The following is a 26,501-nucleotide window of genomic DNA, read 5'->3' on the forward strand; positions in this document are numbered from 1 at the left end:
AATGAAGTTTTATCCCTGGTTATAATGAGATGTTGTATTTATTCATAAGTCCTTAGAAGAAAGGAAGGTGCATAAAACCAGATTCCTAAAAGTTTACATCATGATATTTCAAAATAAAAATATATTCCTGAGGAACAAGGTGCATAAATTCAGAGGCTCACTAACAGTACAAGGGCTGACATCTTGTCCTTTTACGTCTAGATTTGTTGCTTTTCCATCTGACTGGGCCAAAAATGTTACTCCGATGTCTCTTGACACTTATCAGTGTGTATATGTTTGAATAAGCTTCGGGTTTTGGTTTTGTTGCCAGTGTGGATTGGAAGTATTAGCTGTATTTTGCGGGAAGGGAGATTTGTTACTCGGTGCCCATAACTGAATTAAGGATCTTTGGGAAGAGAAGTTGAGGTTTTCCCCTCTCGGTGTTTCTTCCAAGGTAACAAATGTGGGTAGTGCTCTGCTGGTGAACCGTGCTGCTGCCCGGCTCCCATCTTCTCTTTCAGGGTGTTGAACCATACGTAGGTCTCGGAAGATAGTTCATCCTCTTTCCTGTGAACTGCTGGTAGATGTTGCTGTGGGAGAGGGGAATGATGTACTCACAGTAATTCAGTATCAAGCAGCTATTAACTTAAAAAGGTCTATATTCAGCAACCCCCTAGTACATGGGTTTCAAGGGAATAGTTGAGCCAAATGCCTTTGCAGCTAGAGCTGATGCATAACTAACTCGCCAGACAGTTCATACCATTTTTAGCTCTGGAGGTATCATTGGTGTGCCCATTCTGAGGAATGTCTGAGTATTTTTGTACTTGTAATTTTGATCGTTTGGATCCTCTGTAGTAGAAATTTAAATTCTAAATGCTCTTTTTGCCGGTTGAACTTAGACGGGGAAAAATGTTGCTTTTGGTGTTGGGGTTTTTTTGCTGTGTAATTTTTATTGTCTTGTAAATGAATGGAGAATATGGTAACTTAGATTAATACACAGATATGCTTCCCCCTCAAACGAGTTTAGAAAATGGAATTGCAGGGACAGCAGAAATAAAGGATATCTGCGTAGGTGTGACAGAAGCTCTCTAGCAAATTTGAAGAAAACTTGCACACGTTCTTCTATGAACACAAAATCAAAAATGCTAAACAATTACCACTGAAAATGTGGTACGGGGTTTTGTTCTGTTTTGCTCCAGTTTCTGCTGGGTAAGAACGATATTTTCCTTTTTCGGTAAGGAAAATAGCAGTCTCCTTGTGTCTCAATTACTCCATCAGCTGTGAGTAAGGTACCAGAACCAAATATTTTTTTTTTAAATATGCATAATGAAAAAACTATAAAAGTAAACAGTAATATATTTACTCGGGGCTTGTGGCATTTCTTTGATCTCTTTGCTAATAGAATTACCCTGCTCTCCTACCCTGCAAACGGACACTTTGTGAAGATGTAGGATTATGTTCTTTGTCCCATTGTCAAAGTCTGGTATGAAAACCGCAGAAGAGGATGTGAATACTGTAACTTTGGGATTGGCAGCTTCCTGACCTTTATAAAAGGCTTGCTCAGTGCTGTAATAGCTAGTTCAGTGCTGGCAAGGTGACAGACTAGATGAATTAGCTGGTCTTTCCCATCTCTTATGTGTCAGATTCTTTGTTTTATATGGAAATAATTTCTGTCAAAATGGGAAATTTATCATGAGGTACTTCCTCTGCCTGTAAAATGAAAATGTCAACCACAGGTCTGTTTGAATGTGTCTTCTGTTACAAACCACTGCTGGAGCCAGCTTTGTCCGTTGATACCACTGTTGTGTTCCCCTCTGTTTTAACACAAAGTCAGGCAACTCCAGTAATCTGTGATAATAGAAATGTGTAATAGAAAGTTAATAACGCTGCCTGATTGTTTTCTACATGAGGAATCGCATCAAAATTTCTTAAATATTTACAAGTTATCAGAATTTTTTCTGTGATGTGTCAATATGGTGAATGTGTCTTTTTTAGATGTGTATATATATGTGCATGTACATAAAATGTTACATGTGCATTACTATTGATATACTGTGTTGTCTTAAAAAACCCAAACTGATTTCTATGCATGTATCGACATTAGTGTGTCAAATAGTATAGGCTGTTAATATGAAATGTCTTTGCATAAAGATTTAATATCTGTCATTACTTTAAAGGCTGAATAGTTATTACAGCATTATGGGTTTCTAATAGATTAAGAAGGTATCATATGTCACGCATTACCCTGCTTTGCATTTTGATACGTGTCAAGCAGTGAATAATCCTACATCTTGTCTGAGCAAAGATGGCACTGGGATAATTTTTTTGTTTGTTTTTAATGGGAGAAGATGATCCTGCTAAAAGGAATTCATTTAAATGTTGGGGGAGCAATATACTTTCAAACGTGAGATTCAAAAAAGGGGGTTATACAGCGGGTAGTAAACCATTCAAGTCAATGCAGACTTTGAAGATGGAGGTATTGTCGTAAGCTATGAACACCATGTTTAGGTGTGTGAAATTCAGTAAGAGAAAGCCAAAATAACTGTAGCCTTCTGTTCCCTTCTTCAAAGTATTGCTAAGGGAAGTTTGGCAGAAGCTGGGACAGGAAATTGAAATCTGAATACTATTTTAAACTGATAGGGTTAAAGGCCTCTCTTTTACACTAGCACACTTGTTCTTTTATTTGATACTTGAACTCTGAAAATTTTCTGTGACTTTCTAGGGAGAAGGAGGAGCAGCTGACTCGGGTGACAGAGGTACAGAGGCTGCAGGCCCAGCAGGCAGATGCTGCCCTGGAGGAGTTTAAGCGGCAGGTGGAGCTGAACTCAGAAAAAGTCTATGCTGAAATGAAACAGCAGGTGAGAAGGTCACAATGCCAGCCTTTCTGAAACTCTGTCTCAGTAGGATAGCATATTCTGATCTTATAATGCCAGAAACATGCTTCACTTGAGAGTGCTACATCAAAATCTTTCACAATATAGTGTCTTTGCTAGCAAGTCAAAAAGGGATGTTAGCAGTTGTTTCATCTTTCTAACAAAGCCAGAATTGTCATTGTTATAAAGATATCTGCAGTTATGATACTGATTAGGGATTTTTCAGGAGTGAGAGTATAAAGTGTTAGTTTATACACCCCTATGGAACAACGTTTGTAATTTTCCACTTAAATGTGTGTCTCTTCCTACTCCTTTCGGAACGACTCTGTCTTCCGTTAATGAGGTCTTGTAATCAGTTTAAGCCTAAACAGGGGCAGAGCCATTGTGGCTGCTGGCAGTCATGTGCAGAGGACAGAAAATTCCGTTTTTCTGTCCCTGAAAATTAGTAGCAGGAATTTATGTAAAAAGATTTTAGTGTCTTAAATGCTGTATGGAGCAAACATTAGTTAAACTGTTGTCCCTGGAATTTTACAAATGCAGCGCAATGAGTGAAATAAGGAACAAATGACAGGTGATGAAAAAGAAGGGGAGAGAAGGGAGTATTTCCTTAACTTGCTCATGTGGTCGAAATCTCTCTACGTATTTCAAGCTTGTAATTCTGCCTGACCATATACTCAGTTTTCCAACCTCACCTATCATAACCAAACCTTGCTGTTGACAGTAGGATGCTGCAGTCTGATATTGTAATGGATTTCTAAGGATGCTGGCTTATAATATGACAAATTCTCTTCTTGTTGTTCTCGTGAAGTTTTTTTTCCTGAAAATCTTCAACAAAAGTGAGAAATTAAGTACGGCATTGCTGATATTAAGACCCATGCAGACAGCAAATAATAGCATTTGAAAATAAAAAAGGCAAGAACAAACTTATAAAAGTAAGATTTGTTCTGCAAACTAGCCCCATGAGGGCAATACGATGAATCCTACAATTTTTAATCCGACATTTTCTTTGCTGTGAGAGTTTACTCCAACTTCTTCACGATGACTTAAGATAATATCTTATTTCTGCTCCAAAAGGGATATAGTCTAATTCTAGAAAGACTAATAATGGTTTCATTCACTTAAAAGAACCCAGCAAACAAAACCAATCCAAAACAAAAAAATGTGCAAAAGAATTTGGAAAACTTAGTCAATTGTCATTTAAAAATGACTGCAAGTTTCTTTTAGAATATTGCTGTGTTCTTGGAAATTTTGAAAATAAATTTTGCTGTACTCCAAGAATCAGCCGTGGGTTTATTCTGTCCCTACTTGCATGCTAAAATATAGAAATAGGAAATGGTATTGTACGATTGAGCAGTACTCTTCTACAGGAACCAAAGTTCAAGGAAATACATCAAAGAAACATTACTGAAGCTGTCGTCATAGCTTTGTCCTTTCTCATTCTTCTGCACGCACATGCTCTTTAGATAAATCACCCATTAGGTTGTAACATATTGGAAAATTCTATTTTTTGTGGTTAGATGGAATGTATTACTTATAAACCAAAACCTGTGGTAGCTATAGCAACACTACTTTTAACTACACTAGAAATATTGGGCTTCTAAAACCATTTTTCGGTGTGTGGTAAAGTTAAGTATGGAGATAAGTAGGATAGGGTCTGGCATTTTCAGTTCTTGTAATCAATATTTGATTCATTAGTTTGGCTCTGTGATATTTTTCTGTCATCTGCTTCCTATTTTGTCAAGTTTGTGATTATTGAGTTGTACCACCTGCTGCCCATTGATGGGCGAGTGGTACATTTTTAAGTGTAAGATCTGCGTTTTTTCTAATAGTAACTAGCAAAGAGAGAAACATTACATAGACTATATCATGGCACTTGAGATCTAGTGTTTCCTGGGTTTGGCAAATAATGATCAAGAGCCCTCATTGCACTTGTAGGAAATACATGAATGTGACCTAACGAGTAAAGCACAAAAGCTAGTAGAGTTAAAGCATCTTTGCATATGTTTTTACTATTTCACTCTTTAGAATGTTTTCATTCTCTTAAAAATAAAAATCCTTTAATAAAGTAACAAGATTTTTTATTGTTCTGTTTCTTACTGAGCTAAGTAAAATATGGCTATGGACATGCAATTTGAGTAAGTTTGGAGGCGGAAGAAATTATTCATAAAATATTCACTGAAGTCCCTTTTCTTAATAGCAGATAGTAGCAGTGAGGTTGAAGAGCTACTGGAAGGATAACTTGTTCCTTTCTATTCTATTTTTCCGCTTTCTATCTGGCCAACTATTCCTAGTCCTGTATCTTCCTCTTTTGCTGTAGTATTTTCCAATAAAATGCTTTTCCCACTCCGAGTACTGCCTTTTCTCCTCTTTGCCTGGCTTAGAAGTGATGTCCAGGCCGACTGGCAAAGACATCTGTTGGAGACAGAGCAGTCCCTTAGGCCAAACAGGATTTTTGGCTTGTGCTTCAGGAATTCGTGTGTTTCTTCTTTTGGTACAGCAGATGGGCTTGTGGCAGCACTGGTCCTCCTGACAGCTACACCCCTTTTCTGTCTTTTTTAGGGAGACGGTTTATTCGCTGCTTGTGTTGGGACCTAGGTCTAAAAGTAATTGATGAGTATGCACTGCAGCACAGTACTCTGTGTGTATGTATATACGTATATATATTCCCCAGGAAACATGCCTGATGTACAGCTAACAGTGGTGCTTTTGATACAAAAGCCTTTGTTAATTGGGTTATGAAATTGCTTCCTTGATGCTGTGTGCTGGAATCTGTGGGTCTCATTTTTCATAGGCGATGACTGTCTTCAGAGAACTTTACTTGCAGCCAAATAATTATCTTTTAAGTTATTTTACTGATTTACTGTAAACTTACTTTAAATGTGTAGTTTGTGCACTGACTGACACATGATTTCCCTTGAATTTCCACAGGCAATATATTTTTAAGTGAAATATATTTGAGTCTTAAATATGTCTAGAAAAAATACTCACTTAATTTTGATGGGATGTTCACCACTGTCAGGTGAAAAACTGAGCCAGTATTTTGTAATCGGGGAGTGGCATGGTGTAGGTGATCACTATATCCTTAAGTAACTAATAATCTGGTATTCATTGAATATTAGTTTTCACTCCATACAAATAGTAGTATTATCATTCTCAGCAAGTTATATTCGTGTCTTTGATGGCTTACAAACAACTATAGAAACATCAGGATGTTTCAAGCTATGCCTTTTTAAAAAAAATTAAAATATTCCCTTTCTTTTACCATGTAGATGGAAAAGGTTGAAGCAGATCTAAGCAGATCAAAATCGCTCCGGGAAAAGCAATCCAAAGAATTCTCCTGGCAATTGGAAGAGCTCAAGCAAAGATACGAGCAACAGGTCAGTCAGTTTGCTCCTTCGGGTGGAGGGGAGAAGGGACATCTTTTCATGCAGATGTAGGTCAGTTCCTGTGGCAGGCTTAATCCTGTTCTCGCTGTGCGTTGCTGTTCTTTGTATAAAGACAAAATTTATAGGTATGCAGAGTTTATGCGATGGGGGGTGGAGGGAGAAGAGTCTATATAGAAAATATTTTTGTTTCCACTTTGCAATCCTTTGTACCTCTGACTCTTTCAAATTGTTTCCCAGGCTTACAGGTGGCAACACCTATTTTCATAATGCCCAGATGAAATTATTTAATGTTATCTGGTTTTCTTCTTGTCAAGAAACAGTGTTTTATTCTTTTTTATCATTTTTAACACGGGGAGTGTTCATATGAATGCTTGTTTTGGCCCACTGATTGTGATTTTCATTACTGTAATGTAATTTCAGGGTTGGGAAATGTTCAGGAAACATTTGGGTGGAGACAAGAAAGTTGAGTTCAGAAGCGTTGCAAAGTGTAAAGGGAAAAAACAGAAATGGAATCAGACAAATTATTGCATGATACAGACTTGAGAGCTACGCAGCTGAAACAGCCCATCAAAGGCTTGCATAAGGTGGTGCTTTGTCATGAAACTAAAGTGGTGTCTGTTTGGTAACACCTATTAAAGGATGGAAAAAAAATTTTTAGCAACGATACAGTTAGTCCGTAAGCTTGAAGTTCTCTCTTATCAATGTTTGTGCATGGATATAAGTTTACATTTCCACCAGGGAAATGTGGTTTCATTTCTGTTTATCTTCTGTGCTGGTAAGAGGATGAAATACTGCAGTTGGCTTGTGGTACGAGACCTGCTCTGGTCCGTCTGGAAGGGGCTTTTTCAACTAATAAAGGAACGGGATCACTTTGGTAGGTGTTGAGAGAGACCTTCGCCTGTGCTTGGGGGGAACAATAGTGTGTTTTGTGCACGGCTCTCAGATTTGAAGAGTTTGTTGGTTCGGATCAAAGTATTTTCCTTATCCTCACTCAGAATTGTCAACATTACTAATTGTGTTGTCACCTGACAAAGGGTGAGAAGCTGTCCCCTGTAATAGATACATCTCCACAGGTGTTTTGTTTTACTGGGTGACATGATTTAAGATTCTTCTATTTAAGGTTTCGGGAATAGTCCAGGTTGCAGAGATATTGGGGGGTTTTGTTTCATGGGTTTTGTCTTCCAGATGACCTCATTTGCCAAAAGAACAGTAAGAATTCTACCTCTCTGTCATGATTTAGTATAATCTCTGGAATAAAGGCTAGAAATCACAAATGCAGTCACTACTCTATAATCATGGCAATAGATTTTCTTCAAATTATTTATTCATGTGAAAGCCATTGCGATAATTGCTTGCATTAAAGGTGAGGAAGTTTGACATGTCAATTAAAGGACGTACTGAAGGGAGGACGATGGGAAGTGTTGGGGTTAGTTGGGCGTCCGCCTTAAGGTGAATTTTTTTTGTGGAATCTTATATTCACATCATTTTAGTGATACGGGTGGTTCACTTTTTTCTTTACAGTTCTCATAATTTGTGGTGCATCTTCAAAGTCCAAAGTAAGCATTTATTCAAAGATTTTGTTCTCAGGTTTAGGAACATGATCTACAGAGATAAGTACTAATCTGCAGTTCATCAGATGTTGTGACAACCCTGTTCTTACCTACAAATGGTATTTTTTTTAATTTCAGTGTACATGGCAAAGGCTCCCAAGCCATAGATGCAATCTTCTGCCAAATAACCTGCTGGGTTTGCGCACTAAAGAAAAATGATAATGCCTAGTAGTGTCATGGTTTATTTTTTATTTGTTTTCTTGTATTATTATGCCTATTATATTCAAACCTTCTGAAGACTGGATCAAAAAAACCCAAAAAACAAGAAATGAATGTGATACTTAAAACTTTTTTGGTGAATATTTTTACATTGGTATTCTGTAACAATGTTGATATTGTGGTAAACATCAGTGAAAGCATTTTGCACTAAGAAGAGATGTTTACTGCTTCACTTTTATTTAGGATAACTACTTTTTACTGTAAGAAAGAACAGCTAGACTTTATGAAACATCACTGAAACCTAAGAAAAGGGTTTCAGCACTAAACAGCTAAACAATGAGAGCCTCAGAAGAATTTTCAGAAGAACCCTGTTTATGCCATTTTTTAAAATTTATTTCTCTTCATACATCATTTGGAATGTTGTTTGAAAGCTTGCGAACATGAAAAATATGTGACCCTTCCTGCAGATTGCAATGGGTTATCATTGGAAATGACATTCTTTTTGTATTGTCATTTCTGCAGTAACAAAGCTCCTTCAGCCCAGCCACAGAGCGGTATGAGCTCAGTTCTTCCACTCTTAAAATTTCTTTTCAGTAGTTCCAACTTCTGTTTCTCTGTATTACTCTCTATTTATGCTTCAGAATGTCTAAACCATTTTTAAAGCAGACTTTTACTTGCCTTGTTTTACTGCATATTTATGTGGTGGTTACTTGGTGAGGAATAGATTGATTTAAACCATTTAAATAGAGCAGTAAATTAGAATTGGTGGTGCATTTTAGCAGGGCTCTAGCAGACTTCTAGTCGGGAAATAGACACCCAGCCAAAAACCAGATACTTTAGTTACCTGAGAAATGTAGTAATTGCTTTGAGATGTTCTGCATCAAGTATCTGAATCTAATTGTCAAATGGAGTTTATACACAAAGGGAAAGAAAATTGACTTTCAGATATATTTTGCGTAGGTTGGCATGGTGAGTGGCAGAGGTAGCACTGGCAGCATACTGGACAATTCAGTTGCCCATACATTTAATCAAGTTGGTAATGAAGAACCAAATGAACTGATGGGTTATCCAGTTCTCCAACCTGAGAAACATCTTGGAAGTGTAGGAACTTGAGAGCTGTGGTTTTACCTCTGCTTTACATGAATGGTTGCCTGTGCTTCACAGGGCTCTCCTTGAATTTTGATTTCAAAGAGATTACTGGTATGAACATGGACTGTTAGTTGTGGGGCTGAAAGATTGCTCTGCCTACAGATTAGATATACTGATACATTAGATATTGATATTTATCTGATATTTATATCAACAAATAACCTGGTATATATTGACGTATATAATTTTTTTTGCCTTGAAAAAGAATTAGGAAAAAAACATACCAAACTGTGGCAGTTAATACTTCGTTAACTTTTCAAATGCATTTGAATCCATTAATAAAGCAAAGAAGAAATTTTGGATCTTGCAGTATTTGGTTTCAGCTGTCACGTGTCACTCCTGGTTCCAGCTTCATCTGATTCAGTGCCACTTTCTTTTGAAGTATCCACTGAGAACACTCTTAGAGAGAAACTGGTGGCTTTTTTTCTTTAAATATACTTTAACTCAACTTTGTTCTACTTGCAGCTGTTAGATTTGAAAGTATATTTTGAAGAAAAAAATAACTCCAGCAGCACCACAGTTCCTATCTGCTGGGAGCAGCTGCTTTCGGCACTTCAAAGCCAGTGGACACCACAGCGAAGGCCTCAGCCTTTCCTGCCTTTGAAATGGTTGCAGTATCTATAGTCGGGCTTTATGGCACCGTCAGCACAGGAAAAAAGGTTGTTTGGTTTTTTGCACTGCCTCCCTTTTTTCTTTTTTCTTTCCCCCCCCCCCCTTATTTTCTAATTACATCCTCAGTTTAGCTCAGAATACCTGGGAAGTGTTTCTTCCAAAATCATTTTCCACAAGCCCAAATGTTTGAAAGAGCACGTGCCCAAACTTCGCAGTAACGGATTTTAGGCAGGCAAATTTGACAGAAAAGTTAATGAATTTGGTTTTTTTTCCCATATCCACATCAGCTGGGCATTTTCTGAGAGCATGTCTCTCGGGGCGAGCTGTGGTACCACAGCAGAGCGCTCGTGGTGGAGCAGGGCTTCACGCAGGGTCGTTTCGCAGCAGAGTCAAGTACATACCTTTGTTTCAAGCAGATTTTCATAAATGGTCATGAATGAAACACTTTCAGTGAACTTTTGGAGATCTTAATGTTTAAAAGGCATTAACTTGTCCTTTTTTTTTTTTTTTTAAGAAAATTACAATAATAGATCACTGATCACTGTTACACCCATTTTTTGCTATAAACGGTTGCTGAAGTGCTATGACTGAGTGAGTGTGAAAAAAGTGAGATGCAAGATTAATAAGAGAGCCAAAGTCTATGAAATTTCATTTTCCTGGCAGGGAGAATGCACTATGAAAAAGCTGATGAATTATTGTGATAGCAGGATGGTGTTACTTGCTGAGTTATAGACATACTTTCTGAGATTAGATGCCAACCTGAATGTATAAATAAGCCTTTTGTTTTGGTTCATCTTTTCTTTAATAGTGTTTATTCCATTTTAAAATAATAATGATTCATGCTTCCATAGCAAAGTGGGAAGCTATTACGTGATAGCTGAAGAATCTCCTCATATCTCAGGAAATCCTTTCTTGCGACTTTTATTGTTGAGTTCTGACTTCTGTAAAACTTGCGAAGGAGTAATTAGAGTTGTCGTCTTGTCCTATTTAGCCAAATAGGAAAGAAACAGGACACCTTCAGAAATATTTTACTGGGTATTTAACAAAATCACTTTGCAATCATGTTAAAGATGAGAGAAATAGTCTACACTTTTAAGTTGGGAGCAAGACAAAGATGTGGTTGAGCGTAAATATGCCTTTTTATATTAAAGAAAGAGAGGTAAAGTAGTGCAGAATCATCTGGTTAAAAGTGAAAAAAGCATGGCTGTAATCTTACCTGCCAGCAGCAAGGACAAGTATCCAAGGTAGTGTTGGGAAATCATTCTTATTTTAGCAGTGTGCTGGAGCAGAGGAAAATGTTATTAGGAGGAGAGGAAGAATATTCTTTAGATCTTTCTGTATGTCTTTTCTTTTATAACTTTCTAGTGAGGTTAATTTAAAGAAATGAGTGATGTTATCTCAGGTAAAATATGAATTTTGTAATCACAACCATTGTTTTTATACATAAGTGTATATATTTAAAAACAAACATCTTATTCGGTGCTAGCCTAATGTTAAGGTTCCAAGCACAATCTCATGCTCAGTTGCTAAAAATATTCTAAAGTATTATTTAGATTAACATTTGACAGTTGGGCAGCTCCCCTGATAATTCTTAACCGTTTAACTTTTTGTGCCAAGAGATCTCACCAGTGTTTGGGTTATCAAGGCTGAGATGACGTTGTTTTGCTTTTGCTTAAAATTGTAGTGATAATTCCTTGAAATGCTGGAGGTAGGGTATTTTTGACCTGGGTGTGTTTTATCTGAAGGTAGGGTATGTTTGACCTGGGTGTGTTTTTATATTTTTCCCTTGAAAATCTACTCAAGTGTATTTAGGTAATAAACATTGTTTAATTCAGACGTTCGAGAGTTCAGCAGCTAAATGTTCTGAAGAATCTTACTGAGAATTTCCATGTCCTCTCTGGGAAATGGAGCCAGAACAGTTTGTGTATGAAAGAGTGGTGTAAAGGCTGTGACCTCATGAGAGAGGGGAAAATACAGCATAGGTAAGGAATAGAGCAAAAAGTGGGGATTAAGCATTAAACCAAGAAACTGCTGTTACTTGGGGATGGGACTTGGAAAGGAAGCTCCTCAGGGAAAATAAGTTCTGTCCGTGAAAAGAATTTGTGAGTGGCTGTGAAAAGCCAGCGCAACGGAGCATAGAGCTATTTAGGCTGAGAAATGTCATATAGTCCCGTGGATTGGGAGCACTGGAGAGGCAAGTCCTGCAGAAGGGGTCAGTCAGAGGGGTAGTGTGGGCTGAAGGGTCCATTGAGCATGAGTTGGCTCTTCAGGAGCCAGCATTCCTTACTACCTCCTGCTTTAACCATGGCCGCTCTGCCTTTCTAAGGTAGGAAGCGGGGAGGAGGAAATGCATCTTCTACATTGGATGCCTTGAGTTTACAGTCCTTTCGTGTTTCTTTGGCATATTACTTTTAGCTCAATTCATCTTCCAGCTGGTGGTCTTGTCTTCAGAACTACTACAAAACATCATCAGTCCTATCAGAAGACACAATCACCATATATGCACCTTAAACTCTGATGCCAGTGTCACGCTCAAGCCTTCAGAGACATTCAGCCGGACACACTAATAGAGATAACAAGCTTAACATTCAGCTTGCTTTGTCCCCGTACCTTTTCTCAGTTAAAAGTTCCTGCCACCGCACTTTTGTCCTAGCTTTTCTTCTGGCCTCATTCTTCCTTTTCTGTTTCTTCTAGCTTCTTTTTGACTGATCTGTTACCCGCTCAAGTGAAGAAAACATTTGCAAAGACGTGCTTGAAATATGGTATTCCTCAGACAGACCAATGTTCCAGGCATTTCTTAGCTGTACTTTAAACAGTCCAGTTATATTCAGAGATTCACGATCCATTTTTAGTATGCTGGTTTAGTTATAAGGATGCAGCCTTTGTAAAAAGCTTTGTTCCTCTCCTCTTTGTCTATAGTCTAAGATAATTGAAATACAGTCTGTTCTTGCATGGAGGCCAAATGAGCACGTTAGCAGAGGCTCTAAATTTTTCATGTCATCAGCAACAAGCTGCATAAATTTCATTTAATAAATTAATCTAGGATGCACAAATGTTTCCTTTGAACCGTCCTAACACACAGATGAATGCCATTTGCGCAGAATATCTGAGGCATAGTTTCTTCAATCATCAACATCAACTTTCCACTTTATGATATAGCTAAAACTCACAAATGGGAAAAGGGTATGAATTTAATCTCCAAGTAAAGAGTGGGTGGAAATCTTGCTGTACCATTGCTGTTTACAGAATTGTTAACCAGACAGATGGGTATTTACACTATCTCCTTCAGGCATCTAACCTGTGTGTGATTCAGAGTTAAAAGCCTGAGCTCCCTGTATAGTCAACAGAATCAACTTTGGAGGGAGGAGGGAGAGGAGAGACTATTCCAGGAACATAAATTGGTGCCTGCAGTAAATAGCAAGTCAGGCTGTGAACGCCTGTGAAGTCGGTTCTGTGTTCAAAGAAGGTCCCTGGATAAACTCTGAATCCCTAAACAAAGACTATGTACAGTAAATTCTGTTCCAGAGCCTGCTACAAACAGGCATTTGCAGTGACTCAAGGTACATTAGTTTGAAAGAAATATTTCTGTTTGCAGGCCACATTGGCTTTACTGGAGCAGGCGGGCTGGGGAGGGGAGTGGGACCTCCTGACGTTCATCACAACGCTAAGTGTGGTTTAATCACAGGGATGCAACTTCATTTCCAGTATGTTGGTGATTTAAAAACAAATTTACTCATGGCAGGAGGATTGGGAGGATAGGAGGATTGAAGTGAGGTTTGTGCTGCCCATACTAGAAAAATATTAAAATTCTGGAAGGCCTTTATAAGTAAAAACTTTACAGATCAGGTATATAATTTTATATACATAGTGAGACCATTCAGGTGTATTGTTGTAGCGGGGAGGATAAATCAAACTGCAGTTTGGCTGAGACCAGCTTGTCTCTTTTAGAGAATTTCTTGCAGTGCTTAGTTTGCAGTTGAAATACAGTTATTAGCGGTTGATTACAAGGTGAAGTATAACAGGAAACACAGTTATGCCAATTAAATTATTGCAGCCTGCAATGAAATAGACAGTAAAATGCATTTGCTATGGATGTACATTACCCTATATACATTTGCTGCTTCGGTGGTAATATGTGGTTCTGCACTGATGCATTTTTCACTGTCCCATTTGCCCTTGGCTCATTACAGCCCTTTTATCTTGGGAGTACTTTGTGTTCCAAATTATAGCAAAATCTCAAGAAAATGTGTACTTTTAAAATCCATTTAATTTATCTGCTGCAAAGTAGTTCTGGTATGCTCCCTTGCCTTGCAGTGAAGATTCCTCTTTTCTGCCCAAAGTTATGCTAAGCCAGAGCCCAGCGTGGTTAATACTCGATCCTCCAGCCGGTTATATCAGATTACTTTTAGAAGCAGTGTATTTGCAGAGATGGGTAATCCCCATATCCTCGTGAAACACGCAGGTTTATTTATAGGCTTAGGAGACAGACAACGCTAGATTTTACCAGAGTTATTGTTTGGGGATAGATCATGTGCTGTATCCTGTGCTGGGCAGAGGTTAGGGCTGGTTTTGAGCAGAGTAATGATAATGAAGACACCTGATTTACAAACACTCTTAAATGCTAATAAGATAGAACTGCTGCAGAACAGACGTGCTATATGCATGCTGTATGAGTGAGCTTAGTTCCGTTCTTTGCCATGACGCGTGTAACTTATTGGTGGCTTCTCCAGCCCTCAGAAGTTCAGTCATGCCAAAATAGCGCTAATAAAATCATCCTGCCATGCAAAACTATATTTTATATAGGTGTTACTTACAATATTTCTGGAATTGTGGACATAAATTTACATGAATTTTCATACTTTGGTGTCAAATATTTATTGTAGCAGCTACATTTTTCAAAGAGGTAGTGAGCTAACTAATTTCCTTTCCCTCCTTTGGGGACTATAAAAAGAATTTCAAAGGCATACTTGTTCTTGAGAACAAGTCGAAATTGTTCTAAAATTGAAAAGCCTAAACTTAGTGCGTGATGTAAAAGCAAAAACTGGATAGTAGAAGGTCTTGTCTGTATTAGGGACTTTAAAAAGGTATTTGCTGATGTTGATTATGTTACAAGTATTTGGCTTCTGAAAATATCTTCTGCAATCAGCAGGCTATTTACTGTAGATCTTTGTTCTTTAGATGTACAAACTGAACCAGTGCTAACAGCAGCATGACTTCACTTTTAGTCTTTATTAGATCGTCTCTCGTTTTAGCAGGTTGTTCTAAAGCACCTCCACATTTAGGTGCAGTGGAGTCTGCCTGCGTTAAAGGCCATCGTTCATCAGCAGCTGTGGTAGTCGGTGTCCTGCATAGGATGGGCATGATCTACATTGCCAGATTTGTTTGGCAGTCGTGTGTATGCGTGTATTTATGCTAGTGAATAGTAAAAGATGGTCACAGTTCTTGGATTAACCTGTTTTTAGCTTTTTCTTAAGAATTTTGTCTTCTCTTTTCTCTGCAAGAGAAGTAAATATTGTTAAATTTCAGTTAAAAGCAGAAATTTAAAAATAAATGGGGTAATTCTGGTGATGGCTTAGTAAATCAGCTGTTGGCTATTGCCTTGAATATGGTTCTGTCATGCTGGTGCGGAAAGAATTAAAAAATGAAGAATTCATGTAAGAGGAGATCATAATTTTAAAATACTGGTGTTACTTGGTAATAACAGTGTTTCACGGTAAGAACAGCTATGTCGGGTCAGACAGTCCTGCTTGTTTTAGTGTCCAGGCCACGGCTGGAGACAGGAGCAGATGCGCAGAGAAGAGAATAAGAGATTTTCATCTTTGGGAGGGCAAAATGAGGAAACATCTAAGCCACAATGAATATGATCTGATTATGGTAATAGGGCGCACACTATTATTTAATGAATGTTTCTTTTCAGTGTCGCCCCTAATTCCCATTGTGAATATCGTGTTGCTTGTCTGTCTGAAATGTATAGCACCTAAAACTGTCTCTCTTCTAGACACTTATATGCTGGATTTGAGCGGACATTTTAATGTAATCTGATGAAGTGCTAAGCATCTAGGGGTAGATGCAGAAAGATCTCAACACGATACAATTTTTAAAGGAAGTGGTTTCGTTGTATCATTCATAAGGGCGCTCTCTACCTCAAAGAAGAGACAGAATCCATACTGATTTATGAAGAATTAATATAGTTTTCACGCAGCTCCCTGTGATGAAGAAGTCCTGTTGTTGCTGAAAAACAGCATGGGTTTTTTTTCCTTTTGTTGGTATACATTGATTTTTTTTTTCCTTTAAAAAAACCAACAAACCAACAACAATACAAGAATGAGAGAGGGAGGAGTGGAAGAGAAACCGTGGTGCTTGGCAGCAGTTCTGAGGAGAACAGGAGGTTCAGTGAGTGTTCACCAGTGCAGTCAAATAGCTACTCAGTCACTTCATGTTACTGGTACAGGAAAGCACGTTCTGTTGCTTACAAATGCGGGGTGGTACTTAATATTCATTAGGGAAGATGGGTTTTCTAGGTCTCTGAACTCGAGGGAAGAAAATGCTCTCGTCCCCGTCATTTTTCTCCTCTCCTGTCTCTCCACCTCTGCTCCCTGCCAGAGATCTCTCAAAAGCAAAACAAAAACATCATGGGGAATACTTTGCTTGAAGTGGTGAGGCTTTTTTCTTCAACAAATTTGCCTTTTATAAAGCGCCTCCCCTCACACTGCCATCCTTTCTCTTCCCATGTAGCAGACTGGGGGGAACACCCCTCCTGCATGCAGAAGGACCGGTCCCTTTTAGCTCTTTCCGCCTCTTGAATTCAAAAACGTTGTGCCTATAATATAACTGCTATAGGTGAAGAGATCACTAAATAAAACTGTAATTACTTTGGTTACGTACACGTGTATCGCGTAACTGGTTGAAGAAGCAGGATCTGTCCCTTGCCCCCTTCCAGCACACATACCCTGCCTGCTGCCGTTTCTTGTCTTCAATTATTGAGGTTTTCACTTCAGCTGAAGTTCCCAACAACAGTCTTACCCCAGACCTTACATGGCACAACCAGCTGACAATCCAGTAATTAAGAAAAGGTTTGAATAAAAAGACTTCTCTTGTTGACACAATTTCTTTTTAATCAGGTCTGATTTATGAAAAACCGCTGAACATTTTCTCCCATAACTCAGGCAAAGCCATTACAGTTATCTTAGGGAGGAAGAATTCTTTCGTTTTAGGCACACTAAGGACACCGATAGCATCTGAAAAGAAACCAGTTTTGTACACAAACCTTGGGCAAAAACTGACTTAAAGAACTTTGTGTAAGGATCCCAGGCCCAGTACAGATAATGTATGCCTCCTGGGGGGTTAACTCCTTCAGGGACTTCAGATGTCTGTTAATGAGCTCTTTAGTATTATTAAATAATGTAGATACGTTAAACCGTAGAATATTGCATCTGCTCGACTTGCTCCATTTTCGGAAGGACGCTCCCGGCCGCAGCGCGGATGACATATTTTACTTTTAAACCCAGAAGACGCTGATCCGTAGTTTGAGAAAATGTGTTCTTTTTTACTTCGCTTCAAATTTTAAACCCGAAAGCCACGCAAACAGCTAATATTATTGCAGAATTGAATGCTACAGCTTTAAGATAAGGTGCCGGGGCGCTCTCGGCGCACACACAGCCGGCTCCTCCTGTTCGCTTTTTTTCTCACGCTGAAAATAACCCACCATATTCATGATAAGAGCTTTTTTTTTTTCCCCCCTCCCCCCCCCGGCTCCGAAATCCACCAAAACTGAAGAAAAATCCAAGTGACTGTTCTTAGCAGCTGTGTGGCCCGGAGTTCAGTGGGGAAGCGGCTTCCTGCCGTCCCTATTCATCACCTGCTTCAAAGGCAGCCTGGCTGCTCCAGTGTGCAGGCCAGGTAGGGTGCCATTGTGCGCAGGCGGGGAGGATTAGTATCAAAGCTGCGGCAACCAGGCCCTTGGTCTCGGGCTGCCATTCAGTCTAGCGGGGAGAGGCTAAGACTGGCCAAGGTCACAGCATCCAGTGTGGTGCGGACTGGGAAAGGATCCTGAGAATAGAGGGCTTCTTATGAAATCATGGTGCAGGCTTGCAGCACAGCAGGTGCCCTTCTGGAACACATACATCTGTTTATGTTGGGATAGCGTAGCTGACAACGGGATAATAGAGCTTTGTTTTTTATAATTTTCTTTCTTTTTTTATTAAAAAAAAAAAGACAACTGTATATACGACAGCGTTGAGGAATATTGAAGGAAGAGGTTTCGCTTTGGAAATCATAAAGAAATCTTTAAAAGATTTAATTGCTGGGGTGGGGGGGGTTTGTGTGTATACTTAAGCGAAGGGGAGAGCAGGCTGCCTATTAACCATTTAGGATCCTCAGCCCTGCTGATGAGCGGCAGCAGGATATGGGGGGGACCGTACACAGAATGCGACAATGCTGCTTTTTTTTTTTTGTACACCGACATTTGTACCAACAAATTGGTTAAGGATGCGCTGGATTTGCTCAGTTGTCTCCATTGTTGGAATTGTCTGGAGGAATTCTGTCACAGTAACGGTGGCTTTTTAAAAGGTGAGGTAATAGTGACGTAAAAATAAAATTGCCAACTTGATGAAATTAAGGGGAAAATTAAGCTGTAGACGAGTTGTCATGACGACAAGGATGTTCTATTGATGAACTGTACTCCTCACTGTCCAATCAGATAGTGGAGCTGAAGCTGGAGCATGAACAGGAGAAGACGCACCTATTCCAGCAGCACAACGCAGAGAAGGACTGCCTGGTCCGAGACCATGAACGGGAAATCGAGAAACTGGAAAAACAGCTTCGCGCTGCCATGGCAGAGCACGAGAGTAAAACTCAAGAATGCAGGAAACGAGATGGACAGGTAATGATCAATAACGCTTGAAAGGCGTACGCTTATTAGAAAATGCTAATAATTAGTGTTTCCTGTTTGCCAGCATTGTTGGTGATGCACGCTGTGTGAGCATTTGCGAAACTGGCACATAAACGTGATTTTGTTTTTCTTTTTTCTTTTTTTTTTTCCGCTTCCCCCCCTCCTTTCCCACTGCTGAATAGGGCTTTAACTGCAAAAACCACAGGTAGCCAGATTAAAAATCCCATGGTGCGCTATAACTCGGCCTATTTATAATCTTGTCTCATTTTCTTTCATGATGGATTTGTTTAAGAAAAAAAGGTATCTGTTCTTCTCTTCCCTCCCCCCCTCCCCAAGCCCTCACACTCACCCCTCCTTTTCTCCTTCCTGGACAAATCCATATGAATTATATCTGCTTCAATCGTATGCTTTTTGTGTTTTAAATCTCTGCAGGTAACTCACAAATGGCTTTATTTCATTTTGTTCATGTCTTTTTGTTTCAGTTTTGTATTCTAGATTTGCATTGTGTGTTTGGCTACGTATGTCGGATATTTGATAAGACGATGTGGGTTTGGGGTTGCTTACCATCACGTTTATTTTCCTACACACACACGCACCCCTCCCATCCTCCATCTCTGTGGTCACTGTTGGAAGCCATTTGGCAGAATAACCCCCAGCTGGGGTAGCATTTGACTCTTCAAACTTCTGGATGAAATGCGCACTGTCAGCATGGAAAATGATCTTTATGAGTTTTCAGTTCAAAAACCATCTTAGTGCATTTTTTCAATGTATTTTGTAAGGATGGCATGGTGTATTTTCCTGAGAGCCTATATTAAAAAGGCCTGCAATAGCAAGATTTAAAAATTTAAGGTGATTTTGTAGTTTAAAGAGTATTCAGAAAATAATCTTTACTAATCAGCATTAGAATTACTTATCACGCATGGATTATTTTATACCAAAACTGGACATTTTGGTAAGGCATTTTTAATGACATATGTTTTCCGCGCACCACCACCTTCCTTATGAGATGTAAGACTCTGACATTGAGGCATTTTCACTTTACTTTCCTGTAGACTAGTAGGCTGTGTCTTTTACTGGCAACTATAATGTAGCTAAGTGAAACTGAATATTTAATTTTTAAATTAATTTTTTTTTAACCTTTGGATGACTTAAACTCTATCGAAATCTGGCTTAAGTAAGTCTATTGGAAAACAAACGGCTTGCTGGGGGAGGATGAGGGACATACTGCAGAGCCAGGACTTATTTCTCCATTTCCACCATTATGGTTTTCCAAAGAAAATGAGAGACACTTTTGTGAGAACGCTTGGGAAGAGGACCTTCAGATGGCTTCTGAAAAATTAAACCTTGCCCTTTATTCTCCACTTTCTTGTAAGAGTGAACAAAGACTTGGTTTTTATCTTTGCGTTTTTTTCTTTGGCCCAAGATAGATGCATCTTAACTACAGCTATTTGCGAGTACCTTTTCAAAGTTGTATTGTCCTCTCACCTGCATTCCCGATGTTGTGTTTGCGTACAAAGGCAGAGCTATAGCACTCAGGTTAAAAAACAGCTTTAGAATTATGTATAGAATTATTCTCTCTACACGCCAGCGTTCATTACAAATATTGTGTTGCTCTGTATAACACTGAATACAAAGGTAAAAGGACTATTTTAAGCAAATTCAGACAATCTGGGAGGTGTCTCGTAAGTGTATCTCTATTTAGTTCTATTGTGGGTTATTTCTGGCAAAGATTGGAGCTCAAAGTTTGGTTGTGCTTTCTATTTGCAATGGGATATATAATGCTACTACAGGCGCTATGTAAAAAACCTGGAAATTATCGCAGCTATTAGGAAAATCTGAACAGTCTGAATAGCAAAAACTTTGGCCTTTTTACAGGGCTTTTCTTTGTAGTTTGAATATCCCTGTACAGTCATTTGAACATTGCTGCCATGAGAATGACATGTAAATCAGGCAAGAAAATGTGGTTGCCTTTGACTAGAAGAGCTGTTGTTTATTTAAATTCTAGTAAGAATCTGTCTGCTTTCAAGGACGCATATTTTTTCCATTTTGGAAAATAAATTGTTCTTTGTTCCTTCCTCTGGTCTTTGTATTAGAATTTATTAGAATTCATTTTTGTCTTTACAGTGAGCTCAACAGACAATACTGGTGTTTCTTATGGAATTATGGCACATTTTTAATAAAATTTTTTAATCTTTGCATGTGTTTACTGAAATACGTGTTTTGGACATCTAATGTGACTAATGGCCAGTGTCCTTTATGAAATATTTGGCGGTCTCTTAACAAAGATAATCACAGTGATTTAATGAGTTTATGTAGACATAGCTTTTTAAAAACCTGTTAAAAGTGTACCATGTTTGACAGCAGTAATTTTTAGGACTGCTTTATATTACAGCGAAGGTGCTATGAGACAGGAGAAGAGGCCATTTTGCTTTGCTAAATGAAAAGTAGATTTGCTGGGTATTTCAAAAAATTTAAATAATAATTAGTGTTAATCACTTATGAGTAGCTTGGTTTGAAGGACCTATCTGTTCAATGTTTGGTGACTGATGTGAAAGCACCGTTATTAAAGGTATTCACTGTTCTTCTTTCTTAAATCCTTTTCCATATGAAAGAGTAGCAAATGTTTAAAATACATATTTCTTACTACATTACTAAAGACAGCAATGATTGAGTACTGCGGAACAATTTATTATAGTGTTACTGAAAAGATTAATTTATTTTTTTATTGTATATCCAAGGTCTCTACTTTCACAGAGGTCTTCAGCTACTATAAAAGATAGTATACAACACGGTTAGATTTTGTTCAAATATGAATACACTTATTAATGCTTTACTCAGAACTAAAGTATAAAAATTAAGATTTCAGTGCACTGCCAGATTGTAACTAAATATAAAATAATGTTACTGCTTCTTTGATATATGTTTAATACATTTTCAGGAAAGGAATTTGATTTAAGTGCATCACCTTTTGTATTGCTGATGAATTTTTGGATAACAATTGCATTCCACTTTAGCTTTTGGATTTATCCATTTCTAGGAGGCTTGCTTTGATTTTTTTCGCCTAGGGTTGTAATGCTTGGGGAGGAGTAAATTGACATGTAGGTCAATAAAAGTCAAAGCAGTACAAAGGCTTTTATACCATGCTGTGTTCTTGTAGTCTTTTAAATCCTATACGTTTTCTATGAACTGCCATAATATTGTTATTCTTTAGATAGTAGCTAATAATACAGGAATTTTTTTTTTTAAGAAAAAAGGTACTTTTGAATCACTACTTCTATTTAATTTAGTTTTTTTATATTATCTGGATTATTTTTTTTACAAGCATTTTTCCAAACCATAGTTTCATTGGTCATTCGTTCCCCACCTCCCTAAATAATTTTAGTGCATGCCTTAGTTCACGAAACAGGGAAACTCCTTGGATGATAGAGATCTTCTTGTTTTAATAAAAACAGCCTTGCTACTGAATCGGCGATTTTCTGAAGCAAGACTTCTGATTACAGAGAATAATACATCTGGTTTGCTTCTGTGAAATAAGATCGCAAGGTTAGGAAATTTTAATAACCAATGCCCGATGGGCTGTGGTGGCTGTGGTGCCAGTTGTACTCTTATATTTTCCCTTTATCCTGCGAATGTCACTCTCTCCCCAGCATCTGACACGTGCCCTCAACCAGCTCAAAGATTTTCATGTTCCCGCTGCCATACAAAGTTGGATCATTTTTGTGCTTGTTCTTTGACTGTTGACCTTCGGGCAAGAAGAAGAAGAAAAAATGTACCCCTGTAACTTCAAATATAGCGCTTTACACTAAAGCAAGAGGGGGGGAAAAAAGTTTCCGTGAGGAAACTGAATTCTCTTTCCAGGTTCTGTTATGAGCTAATTGGCGAGTCCACTGTTTTCATCCATTCGTAATTGGGTCAAGAGCAGCTTGAACGCTGAGGCATGTTTTGCCGATATTTGTCACTGATGTCACGGTATTTAATTTTAACATACACTGTTTATGCTCTCAAAAATGAGGCTGCTTTAAGAGAAGATCACTGGTGTTTGGGGGTGTCTTTCAATAAACCATTACTGGTTGGGAAAGAAAAGCCTCGAGCTGTTCTGAAGTCATGCGAACACACAGATTAGGAATGGAAGTTGTTATAAAAAAAGAGCAGGCTGAAGGTGGCGAGAAGAGTTAATAAGGTATTTTCCCATGGCCGAAGTATCCGTTTCCTTTATCTTCTCTTGCTTTTTCACTTCCCATAATCCCCTTGGCCTTTACCATCCCAGTTTGCGTTACCTTCTCAGAAATCAGCAGCTCCTTCCCTGGGGCCCAACGTATAGGGCATCCTTTCCCTTCTCTTCTGGCTTCTCCTCTTTGAAAATTTGCTTCTTCGCACTTGTAAACAGTGATCTTTCTGCAGCTGTTGCTTTGCACCTGGTTTTGTCTGAATGAATTCCGAGCTGTTTGAGCCTGTTGGAAAAAAAGAAACCAGTAATGATCATTATTTTCATTCCAGCAATGATCGCTATTTTCGTTCCAGCAAATCCTTGGTTATATGTTTATGGTTCTGTATAGATAATTACTGTATCAACAAAGTGGGAGGAACAGAAGAGATTTATCTTGCCTCCATATATGTGGTGAGTCTGAAGTGGTACTGTGCTGATATGTTTGTCTGATGGAGAGCTTTATCAACTATTGACAAGAGAAAATACAGAAAAAAAAATATTATATACTTGTTTAATGATAACTAAATACCCCAACACATGCACAATTTCTGTCTGCGTGTAAATATTGCTGTAGCACTAACTTTTCAGTGCTATACTAATACAGAAGGAATTTGGGAGCATTTGTTTCACAATAGGAGACTTTCTTAAACTTTGATCTGAAAGACCCTATTGTTACTGTACAGATAAATCACTGATCAACTCTTCCACTTCATGTAATTTTTCTAATATCTCCAAACACCAGTGTCCACAGAGATATTCTTCTAGTATCTGTGGAAGCAGTTTGCTTGATCGTGTCTGGAGGGTACAGATAGATGTAGCCTGTGAAACATTCAGATGTTGATGGTGCCACTGAAGTCGCTTCTGTATACAATTTTGAGTAAATAAATTCTATGATTCATGTTTTCTTTTACTTCTTTTTTTCTCAATAGAAGATGTCTCTGGCATGAGAAGAAATGCGTTGTTTGCTATGCAGGCTTTCTCTTCAGACAATCTAAATGATGGAGTTGCAATCTAAGTATTTGTTATATTTTACTTGGAGAGTAGCTATTGGGCTGACAGTCAGAATTCTGTAGACAGACAGTCGTTCCCTTTTAGCCTTTCCTAAACAAAAGCTTTTGGCTATATTGCAGCACGTTTAATTTACCACCAATCAACCCAGGATAATGAACATGACTGTTGATGTAAAATATTTAAAGTAGCAAATATTTGTTGCAGCACTTGCATGGTTTTCCTTGGTTGTTATTCATAGTCTGCTGACTCAGGGTTGGGATGGATCCCATTGATGGGGAATATCTACTAAAATCAAGGATCTGATAATGGGTCCTACAGAGACATTCAAACTAGGCTTTAACTAATAGCATTGCTGTGAAGCTGAGAGTTCAGTGAAATGGCCAAATGCACCAGTTTCCTGGGTAAATACTCAAATACTGCCCCATATTATTGGGCTCTGGTAATCAACGCAGCTAGTTTCAACTGTACTTGAGTAAATGCAGAGGAGTTTCAGCTGTGCTTGAGTAAATGCAGAGGAGCTGTGGGAAGAATTTGGGCTGCAGCATAGACATAATCTTTGAGATTAGAGGAAAAAATGAGCCTTTGCTCTAAAACTGAAGCACGCAGTTCAGGCTCAGGGTTCCCTCCATCAAGCACCCCCATCAAGGCGAGGGTCTGGGCCTCCTGCGCACCTTCCCCTTCCCTGCTCAGATGAAGCCACCTTGCCACGTTTGTTGTTTTGCGTCAAGCACTCTGCTTCTGGTCCCCACTTCTAAGCTGCTGCTTCTGTTTGAGATGCCTTTCAAAAGGCTGTTGAACAAGCTATAAACATCTGCCACTTCCTCGCTTAATGGAACCATCAAAGTGTTCTCGTGCTGTAGTGGGTGATCGTCTATGATCTCTTCCACATTTTTCCTTGGCTCTCACTTTTTACGATATGACTGAAATTAGTGAGGAATTTGGTGCAGGAGGTGTGACTTCACTTGCTCCTCGGTCCTTTTATACTTCAGGCAGTTCAGCGTTTGAAATGTTTACTGAAGACATGTTTGGAAGCCATATATAATGGTGCATAAATTATCATTTGCTGATTAAAAATGTTAAGTTAGCTTAGAGAACTGACATTTTGTGCTGTCTACAGTGTATGTAAAAGAGAAAGCAGTTGCCATAGAAACTAGCTCATCACGTAATAAGAACTCTGATTCAGAGATGGAGTTCTTTTCAGCAAAATGGACTTTCTGTTCATATAATATGAAATTGAATATATATGGTAGTTGTTATTACACTGTAATCAACATTTTATATTAAATTTTTTGTTTTAATTTTAAATATTGGCAGCTAAAAAGGTGGAGTATGTAATTTCACTTCTGTAGGGGCAGGGTGTATATCACATGGCAGTAATTTTATTTTATACCAGTACTCCTTGTTTAGAAAAAAAGTGATTATTTCCTGCACAGATGTTAATAAATACAGAATAATTTCTCTGAGAAAAAATGAGGTCAGTCTTGCTCATCTGCAGGGTAAAGGATCTTTATGCCAGTTTTTAACACATACACTAGGTGTGGCTTTGCATATAGGGTTTGCATGTGATGGTTACAATGAATGATTAACACTAATAGACAATAAGCTATATCTAGTGTGAAATTATTTTTAAAATTAAAGTTATATAAAGAAATACTGAAGTAATAAATGATCAAGTACATTAGTAAACACAAAACAGGTGATACTAACTGTAGCATTTGAGATGGTGTAACATAATTTCTAAGCAGAGAGGCAAAAATACTGTGTTACTTTTCTGCAGAAATGGTCAACTTAGAATATGAGCTCTTGATTTTGAAATAAAAGGAGCATGCACTTTCTCTTTGAAGTTCAGTGTATGGCAAAGCCAGACTCTAAAGTTGCTTATTGATATTACTTCCAGTGTAAGAGTCGAAATCTTCTCTTTTGAATGTAGTTTCTGTGATATTAGATTGTTCCAAATATTACTGCTAAACTTGTTGTTTGGTAAATGTTGCTGTACAGAGAAGGGGGTGCTTACTCACAACATTCTTTGTTAATGTTTTTTAGTTCTTTTGAAAATTGCTTTTTAGAGTTATCTTATAATTTGCATGAGAGAGTTGTTGAATAGAAGGGACTTGGTTTCTTCTAATCCATAGAACAAGTACAGCAATTTGGAAAACAGCAGCGATATCTACTTCAAACATTCCACTGAATGGCTGAAGGGACATGCTCTAATGGGAGATCAGGAGTCATATTGAAGTCTTTCACAGCATCATAGAATAATTTTGGTTTGGAAGGACCTCTGGAGGTCATCACGTCCAACCTCCTGCTCAAAGCAGGTCTAACTTCAAAATTACATCATGTTGCTTAGGGCCAAGTCCAACTGAGGTTTGAAAATCTGCAATGACGAATCTCCCTGAGGAACCTGCTACAGTGCTTTGCTAATCTATTGTGAAATTTCTTTTCCTTTATATCCAGTTGGAATGTCTGTTGTTACAATTTGGATCTGTAGCTTCTTGTCCTTTCACCTTCAAGAGTCTGCCTCTGTCTTCTTTACGCTCAGTTGAAGATGGCAATTAGATTCCTCTTTAGTCTTCTGTTCTCCAGGCTGAACAAACCTAGTTTGCTGAATTTCCTGAAGGTCCTAGT

General features: G+C 38.4%; 1 protein-coding gene across 5 annotated transcripts in view; it reads left to right on the forward strand.

The window, feature by feature from the left end:
• The window catches only part of CEP112 (centrosomal protein 112), a 197,385-nt gene that overhangs the window by 61,454 nt on the left and 109,430 nt on the right, over positions 1–26,501 (forward strand). For all 5 annotated transcript variants that reach the window (XR_012996650.1, XR_012996651.1, XM_076354005.1 and 2 more), the window contains 3 exons: positions 2,702–2,837; positions 6,122–6,229; positions 18,467–18,649. Coding sequence is in view for 3 of the 5 variants with exons in the window: in XM_076354005.1 (XP_076210120.1) it covers positions 2,702–2,837; positions 6,122–6,229; positions 18,467–18,649 (427 nt within the window). In the remaining 2 variants the exon portion in view is untranslated. The remainder of the gene's footprint in view (positions 1–2,701; positions 2,838–6,121; positions 6,230–18,466; positions 18,650–26,501) is intronic.

Source organism: Aptenodytes patagonicus, chromosome 16 (genome assembly GCF_965638725.1).
Source record: "Aptenodytes patagonicus chromosome 16, bAptPat1.pri.cur, whole genome shotgun sequence".
Taxonomy (NCBI): domain Eukaryota; kingdom Metazoa; phylum Chordata; class Aves; order Sphenisciformes; family Spheniscidae; genus Aptenodytes; species Aptenodytes patagonicus.